Source organism: Oncorhynchus nerka, linkage group LG4 (genome assembly GCF_034236695.1).
Source record: "Oncorhynchus nerka isolate Pitt River linkage group LG4, Oner_Uvic_2.0, whole genome shotgun sequence".
NCBI classification, from domain to species: Eukaryota; Metazoa; Chordata; class Actinopteri; order Salmoniformes; family Salmonidae; genus Oncorhynchus; species Oncorhynchus nerka.
Window position 1 is genome coordinate 19,502,104 of NC_088399.1, and position 9,164 is coordinate 19,511,267.

A 9,164-nucleotide genomic window follows, 5' to 3' on the forward strand; every position below is an offset into this window, starting at 1 on the left:
TTCTGTTTGTGTATGTCTGTCTGCACGTGTGCATGCCTGTGTGTATGTGCGTGCCTGTGTGTATGTGCGTGCCTGTGTGTGTGCATGCCTGTGTGTATGTGCGTGCCTGTGTGTGTGCGTGCACCCCTGCATGCTCGTGTGTGTGTCCTGAGAGGGCAAGGAGAGTGTCTGTGTCCATAACAGAACAGCAAAAAGGGCCAAACAGGACCATTAGAGATGAAAGGCTGTGAATGGAGCCAATCAAAGAGAAGCACAGCTGAAGACCTTCAGCCCACAGACAGAATGGCCTCTCCCTGGATCTCACACACACACACAAACCAACTAATAATGGTGAGCTAATAATGTAACCGTGTGAGTTAATACAGTTGAACACACACACATACAGCAGAGTGTTGGTCCATTTCATTTTGTCAAAAGTTGAATTTGAGAAAAGACAAAGGGGTCTATCTCAAATCGGGAGAGGAATTTAACATGAAGGTCAAATATGGTCCAGTTATGTAGTAGGGCGTGACCCAGGTGGAAACAGTGTGGCCATAAATAAGTGTAATGGCAGAGCAAACAAACTACATGAGCTATAGCTAATACAGTTGAAGACACACATACCACGAAAGACCAATCAGTGACTACATTAACAGAGTCCAAATGGAATGGGCCTTTAAACAAGGAAATCACAGAACCAGGAATATGCCTTAGCAATGTATTAAGGAGTGTGTGTTGGGTTGACTAACTCAATGCCATGTGAGTGTCACTCATATACCAGGTTTTAAGATTCTGGAAGTAGGGCATTGTCATGAATAAAATGTCATAACCTGTTTTTATTTTATTTAACCTGTTCTGTAACTGCAGATTAGAATGTTCCGGGAGCTTCCATCGATAGAATAAGAACTCATTCTAAAGTTCCGTCTTACACAGACAGCAGGGCTTCCCGATAGCACCCTCCCCCCTCTCCATACCCTGCAAGGACTGTATGTATAAATTAGCAAGGAAATAGATTAATAAAATAAAATAAACTACATTCAAATTAGAAGTAGTAGTGCAGAGACACATTCCTAGGATTCATTTCCTCAAGAGATCTGCCTTCCACAAACACACACACACACACACTGAGGAATTTGCACACAGGCCTATTGATTACAGTTACGACTTCAAAAGATTCTGATCTTTTTGTTTACTCTCCTTCCATATCTCCATCCCTATCTCAATCTCTGTCTCTTTCACTGCTAGGCACTCAGTCTCTTCATGCTGTAGAGTGGGATGGGTACCTAGCCCACCTGTCTGTCTCCCCTGTCATTCTGATCAGTGATAGTGAGCTGGGTGCTGTGCTTTGATCTGGGGCTGTTGAGCAAGAAAGAGAGTTTACTGTTATTTTTTATAGTTTATTTCACTTTTGTATATTATCGACCTCACTTGCTTTGGCAATGTTAACACAGACCGGAGAAGTACTGCAGGAGACAGCACGACCATCTCTCCCATACCACTGGCATACATAGGCCATCAAAGACCCTGATTTTGTGCGTGTGTGTGGCTTCCTACATAATAGAACAGGCCTCTGTCCCAGGAACCCAGCATTAATGATTATTTACCACAGAGTGACTATAGACGGTTATTACTTGCGTTAATTAATAAGAGACTTTTTGTACAGCTCCTGTGGTGCTGTAGCCTATCTCATCCACTCTCCAGCACTGTGTTTCCGAAGGCAGGGGAGGGGAGGGAGAGAGGGCTGAGTGGCTGAGTGATTGATACATTGTGTTAGGGATTCAATCTAATCTAATCAAAGTTTATTGGTCGCATACACAGTTTTGCAGATGTTATTGCAGGTGCAGCGAAATGCGTATGTTTCTTGCTCCAACAATGCAGCAATATCTAGCAATAAAATAACAATACACAGATAATAATCCAAAACCGGCTTAATCACAAACTGACCCATTGATAAAATAGTTACGGTCTGTTATTCGGACCGGTGGGTGGAATGGATCCGAGGGCTGCTGCGCGCACTATCTCTCCACTTCTCCGCCTCCAGGCGGCTGTCTCTGCGCGCAAACGGAGACCGGTCCCTTCAGTGGAATGCGGATCTTTGATACTCACAAACCCGAATGACATAGACGTCTCGAGGCGACCGTATTCAGAGAATAAATCACATTCGGTAGCTTCTCAGAACTCCAATGGGAAACTAAATAGTTTCCATAAATTTAAAACAGTGATGTGGTTGATTTAATAATTCTACGCTTTTGGCGACATGACCAGTTTAACACTTTAGAAAGCCTAAATACTACATACAATAGATCCAGGGGTTCAATACATTTTTTGCGCAAACAAACCAAACAACCCAATTATTAAATCAGAGCTGTCAGTCCTCTCGCTCACCAGTGGAGACGAGACCCAATAAGACTGAACATTATTAGACAACAATGTCGTTCGGGATCAGACATTATTTCATTATGTTGAGCCAATCAATCAAGCCTGGTCACCATTCAACAGGTTAAAGACATATTCAAGGGTTGAATGACTTCCCAGTAGGCCTATACTGTAGCATCAGCAGGTCATGGAATGTATGAAGTTGTAATTTGATATGATGAGATATACAATGATGGGTGTTATTGGATCAGTTAATCATATGAATAAATATAGTGAAATATTATATTTTTATTCCATGGGTGGAGCTGAGTAGCAGGAGGAAATGCTTCAGTGTTAAAGGAATAGTTCACCAAATTTACAAAATTAAATATTTTGCTTATTTTGCTTAATGGAAAGATATGACAGCAATCCATGCTTTGGTTTAGTTTCCCTGCTTTCAGGTTAAGGAAACCAATGCGTAATTGTGTTATTTGGGTGAGCTGTCTCTGATAAGAATACAATATGTTATTTAAGAATAGATGTACTGGATGATTTAGCTCCCGAATGGCGCAGCAGTCTAAGCCACTGCATCTCAGTGCTACAGGTGTCAATACAGTCCCTGGTTCAATCCCGGGCTGTATCACAACCGGACGTGATCAGGAGTCCCATAGGGTGGCTCACAATTGGCCCAGCGTTGTCTGGGTTAGGATAGGGTTTGGCAGGCGCAAGGGTAGGCCATCATTATAAATAAGAATTTGTTCTTAACTGACTTGCCAGCTTAATGAAATAATGAGCCCTTGCTCTCACACACACTCATAGGGCTGTATTGGGAGGGGAAGTGAGGACAGTACGAATGGGATGGTGTGTGTGTGTGTGTGTGTGTGTGTGTGTGTGTGTGTGTGTGTGTGTGTGTGTGTGTGTGTGTGTGTGTGTGTGTGTGTGTGTGTGTGTGTGTGTGTGTGTGTGTGTGTGTGTGTGAGAGAGGAGGGGGTAAACTTTCCAGACTCACTGGAGCCAGCGGGTAATGGTCTCATCTCATTCAGGTTAATTGAGATGTCTTAATTACTGCAGTTGTGAAAACTGAAGGAGGAAGGGGAGGATGTTCTTTGATCCTTAGCTGAGTGAGTTGTAAATGAGGAGGAATTCCCTGCATAAATACTGACTCTACTCCTGAGACTCAGATCATTACTCCATTTACCAGGACACTGACCCGCTGAGAGAGAACACACACTCACACACAGTCTTCACTGGATTTACCCAGCTTTGAGAAAAGGTTGTTTGCATTTCTGGGACCCAAGGGATAATATTAGATCATATTTCTCCAAAAGGACAGTTTTTCCACCCAAACAACAGGACTTTTGCTGGATTTTGATTTATTTTGTTGGATATCTCCATCGTACAACCATGAGGGGACATTTCTCCATCGAGTGGCTTGCCCAAAGTAGCCAGGCATTAGGAAGCATGAGACCCTCGCCTCTCCCCTCTTCCTGGTCCTCTGTTGGACCCAACAGCACCTCTGTGACCCAACCTGAGAGCCTGCCTGGGTTCTACTGCCGACCGAGACCCGAGAATCAGGAGAACCAGGCAAGGAGAGAACAGAGGCTCAACCCATTCAGCTATCCCTGCCTGGCAGGCCCTGAGATGTGTACACATACCAAGAGGAGTAGCCCCCTCCACCACAACCACCAAGGTAGGTTCACTTTTCCTCAAATGAACTCACCTCAGGATCTGCGCTTAGATGGGGAGCATACATTAATTTAAATAGTGTCTTGTTGTTTTGGGGTGTGTTTTAAGCTGTGTATTGGAGGAATTAATTGACTCAGAGATAGAGAATTCATAAGTAATAGCTACATCTGATTTAGCTCTTAAAGTGCTGAAAGCTCCATAGTTAGGACGCACCTCAGAGACATGAATTTGTTTGAAAGGTTCAGAGCACACAAACGTTTTGGGAACCACTATGATGTGACATATGGACGGATTTGAAATCTAACTTCTCTCCATTTCTACCCTCTCTCTCCTCAGAAGTGGCTGAGACTGGCTTCATCAGTAGAACAGAGGAGGGAACGTCAGGGTACGAGAGCGAAGGCGGGCGATCCCTCTCCCCCACCACCCCCCCGGACGGCACCTTCACCTCTCCCTCCTTGTCTCCCATCTCTCTCTCTCTTCCTACAGGGAGGCGGCCACGTACAGCCTACAAAGCGGAGCAGATCAACAGTCTGGAGACGGCCTTCAAGAGGAACGCCTACCTGGGCACTCAGGACAAGGCCGAGCTCTGCAAGAGACTCAACCTTACAGACAAACAGGTAGGCAACCCCCCCCCAAAAAAGGTTGCAAGATCGAATCCCTGAGCTGACAAGGTAGAAATCTGTCATTCTGCCCCTGAACAAGGCAGTTAACCCACTGTTCCGGTTTACTTGGCTCATCAAGCTCTAGCGAGCCAGGCACCTGCTAGCTGACCTCAGTCGTCAGTTGAATTGTGTTTCTTCTGACATTGGTGTGGCTGGCTTCCAGGTTAAGCAGGCGGGTGTTAAGAAGCGCGGGTTTGGTGGGTCATGTTTCGGAGGACGCATGACTCGACCTTCGCCTTCCAACCAGTTGGGAGTTGCAGCGATGAGAGAAGATCAAAAAGGGGTTAAAATAAAATAGCAGGAATTTAACTCTAAAACGTAAAGTTTTTTTCTCTCCGCTGTCAAGAGGTGGGCCGCTGAAATGTTTTGCCCGCAAGGTAGGGTGGACCCCCTCTCAAATTTCACATAGGTCCCCCAAAAGGCTAGGACTGCAGGTGTGGGTATGGATGTGCGTATGCAGACCACCTCAAGCCACCTCGGCCCTTAATAATGAGTTCAGATTTTGTGGCCCCATCAATGTTGCCCATCAATCCCTGAACTAACTCTTCTCTCTGTTTCTCCTCAGATCCGTAACTGGTTCCAGAACAGGCGTATGAGGATGAAGAGGATGGTCCAGGATGCTCTGGCCCAAGCCTGCCAAGCTAAAGTAACATCTCACCTGCTGCACTACACCGAGCTACATGCCTACCGCCCAGGCCCCAACCCCACCTACCATCACCATCACGCAGGAGCCGAGGGGGGCGCTTCCACCCCATACCTCCACAACCAATACAGCTCCTCCATGGCCGGTCCAGCACTGCCCAGCCTCCCTGCCACCCCCATGGACTCTTTATACCAATACGTCAGCCTCCCCGGTCTGGTGATGCCCACTCCAAGGTCTAACCCACTGATGGGGGCCTACCAGCCTCACTCTCACCTGTGTTAGAACTTTTGGATGAAATAGGGTGGTTCTCAATAGTCTGAAGTGATTTTAAGGAAGTGAGATGAGGGTAGAAGCTACTTTAGATTATTGAGATGTAACCCACTACCATACCAGCTTCTATACTATTCTAATGTATTGGCAACTAAAAAAGGCTACTTAAAGGAGTGGTGAAATTGTTAAGTTTTCCACTCAGGGTAGAGTGCAATAATAAATGTGTTCCTGCTTTCTTTTGTATTGTCATACTATAAGTTCAAGTATATTCACTTTTAATGAATCTATGTGGCTGCTGTATAAGTGTTCTAAAGAAGTGAAAATTTGTTTTTTTTGTTCTTCAATTTGCATTATAATCAAGATAATCTGTTTTCCTCCACTTGATTTCTATATTTGGAAGTATCTTGAAAAATAAACATAATGCCTGAATATAGACTGGATTTTGTTGTACTGTGATAATGTCTGATTTCAAACACCTCAATATCTGACCAGTTTACAAATGGTTGAGGGCCACCTACTGCCTAACAGAGAAGTTGTCATGCTGTGTGGATGTGACTCAGTATGCACCAGCTAACTCACATCTTTAGTTTTTATATTTTGTTGTGTGTATTTTCTATAATTGAAGGCTCATCTGTAAGAGACTGTGGTCTCAGTATGACTCCCTGATAAAATGTAGATTACATTTAAGAGAGAAGGTCCACACTCATGTGTCCTGAATTGTTTTAAATGGATTTCTCAGAACAAATGTTTCACTAAACTTAGTTTTAGTCCCCCCCACCTCAAATTCATGAGTACCGACCAACCTTCATTCTCCACAGAATAAAATTAAATAATATCTAAACTACTATAGCTCTAAAGGTAAGAGAGGTCAAAGCTACATAGAAAACCATTAATCATATTCTGGCTAAAATATGAACACACACGGATAGTTTTTTTAAAAGACTTTATCTTTTGTAGGTATAAAACAAGTTTGTAGCAAAATCCAATCAACTCAAAGTTTTTCAAAACATGACAAGAACTTCAGCATTTGTTGGTCAGTAGCTAGGTTTCCATCCAATTGGCAACAGATTTATGCGAATACTCAAAAATGTAGATAATTAAAATATGCACATTTTTCCATCAGTGGCGTTTCCACCAAACTGACCTTTTACAGATATAAATGTGTGTGTGATGACAAAAATTGTTGCATTAACTTGCAAATATGCCTACTCTGTGGTTATTGGACAGAAGCATCAAGCTCATCACCATACACTTCCACCACCCTGTGAAGTTCATCATAGAATTTAATCTGTAGCCTAATAAAATGCATGGATTCTTCTTATCAATATTTGTGCATAAAGGAGTTTTCACTGGCATTTCTCACATCATACATTTTACCAACACAAAAAGATCCCACCATGTCGAACGAACAAATTGTCTGTTGGCATTTATAAAATTGTACCGAAAATTCCTGTTTCCATTACTGCTGTCTTGGTTTTTTATACACTATGACTTTACTCGCATAAAAACTGTGGATGGAAACGTGGTTATTGCACAAGTTTCTTGTCTGCAAAAAACCATACCCTAAAACACACCCCTTTAAAACAGTACAAATCAACACATACCTCAAAGACTACACATCTCCCTCGAGAGACTACAACTATGGTTACAAAATTTCCCCCCAAAAAATATGAGAAACAAAATGAACATGGCTGCCCATTCCTTCCTGGTGATGTGGGAGGTCACTTCCTCTATGCAGTCTTCTGTTGGCCCTTCTTTCCAATCAGAGACTTGTGGATGTGAGGGATCACACCTGCAGGAGGGGAAAAAAGGGATATTACAAATGGGTGCTAGTGATACACATTGGTAGGTGAAGAGGTGAGTTTGCCCTACCCCATGTAATATAAAGTGCTTTGAGTTACTGGAAGAACAATACATAAACCCAATTCATTAGTTTTACAACTCACCTCCTCCAGCGATGGTAGCCTTGATGAGCGAATCCAATTCCTCATCTCCGCGGATGGCCAGCTGTAAGTGACGTGGAGTGATACGCTTCACCTTCAGATCCTTGGAGGCGTTCCCTGCCAACTCCAACACCTGAAAGGGAAACAAAAATATGTTCAGTAAGTGTGCGTTAGGGAAGTGTTGGAGCAAAAGCCTGCTCTATTGACCTTCGTCAGAGTCCTCAATGAGTCTCCTTTTGGGGGGGGGTAAATAAAAACATCTCACTTCAGCGGTGAGGTACTCCAAGATGGCGGCGCTGTAGACGGCTGCGGTGGCTCCCACTCTGCCATGGCTGGTGGTCCTGGTTTTCAGGTGTCTGTGGATACGACCCACCGGGAACTACACAAGGAGAAACATACACACAATGAGAAACACTCTAGTCAGAAGATGCCTATCTGTTATGTAGGATTCACTTGTGACTAATTCAACAGGGAAAACCCAGGAAAAGATACTGATTCACATGTGACCACAGAAAACCAGGGGAAAGAGTGGGTACATGCCTGGAGTCCAGCCCTCTGGGAGCGAGAAACAGCCTTTGCCTTAGCTTTACCACTGTCCTTTCCAGCCTTTCCTCCTGCCTGGAAGGGGAGAAACAGAAATTCAGTATATGATACATCAACTTGATAAAAACATTTTTTTACTTCAACGCCTTGCTGAACTGTGGCCAGGATGAAAAAGACTCAATGTAGCGTTGGTGTACAAATAAAGGATTAATACACTAGTATTTTCTTAATGTTATTTTTGTTTACAACTTCAAGCAACCTGTCATTACAATCACACTAATCCCGCCAATTGGAAGATAATGGACTATTTCCGGTATATAGTTTACCTAACTGTCATTTGATTTATTGAAGATGATTCATTCAAATATTGCAAAAAAATAATAATCTAAATGTGCATAAAAACGCAGTAAGAATGGTTTTAGCTATCTAAAACGGTGAAATATTGGTATGCTTGTAGCTAGCTAACGTTAGCACAGGTTTTATTGGCTGCTCGCCAGTAGTATCTCTGCTCGCTAGGCGGATTAGTGATAACCTGGTTTAGCTAGCTAGCTCGGTGGAAACTTGCTACCGTAACGTTAATTCAATACACAACCCAAACTTTGCGAATATCTTGGAATATTAACATAATAAGAAACAGAAAGAGTCAGGGGATAACGTAGCCAGATATTAGATATAGTTAAGATGTGTTTGAAATAAGTATGAGAAGCGAGTCGGTTGTGAAACAGATGGCGTACTAGCTAAATGTAGATGGCGCTCTTTCGTTAGCTAGCTTTCGAGTGTCAATCGACGACGTCCTAACGTTATTTTGCACGCAAACTTGAATTCGTGAATGCTACTTGCCCGTTTAGCATATCATTTACATTTAATCCAATTTACTATAATATTTCCTATAATACAGAGTGCACACACAGAATGTGCATAAAATAATCAAAAACTCGTTACCATGTCGCCGGTGACTTTTCCCTGTTCTATTTCGAAACGGAGAGAAACAATAAACCACGAAGCAACGCCAAGCGGATGAATGAGGATTCCTCGAGCTTCCAGAGCCAACCAATAGCTTTTCTGCATGCTGGTTCGAACGGT

General features: G+C 43.2%; 2 protein-coding genes across 2 annotated transcripts; one reads left to right on the forward strand and one right to left on the reverse strand.

The window, feature by feature from the left end:
• Positions 1-3,738: 3,738 nt before the first annotated feature.
• On the forward strand, positions 3,739-5,607 carry LOC115117174 (homeobox expressed in ES cells 1-like). The gene is made up of 3 exons (XM_065018084.1): positions 3,739-4,024; positions 4,507-4,637; positions 5,248-5,607. Exons 1-3 carry the CDS (start codon positions 3,739-3,741, stop codon positions 5,605-5,607), a joined length of 777 nt encoding a protein of 258 aa, XP_064874156.1.
• Positions 5,608-6,860: 1,253 nt separating this feature from the next.
• On the reverse strand, positions 6,861-9,164 carry LOC115120102 (histone H2A.V-like). The gene is made up of 5 exons (XM_029648996.2): positions 9,024-9,164; positions 8,079-8,156; positions 7,804-7,917; positions 7,542-7,671; positions 6,861-7,387 (listed from the first exon to the last, which is right to left on the reverse strand). The coding sequence occupies exons 1-5, from the start codon at positions 9,147-9,149 to the stop codon at positions 7,326-7,328; spliced, it is 510 nt and encodes a 169-aa protein (XP_029504856.1). The 5' UTR covers positions 9,150-9,164; the 3' UTR covers positions 6,861-7,325.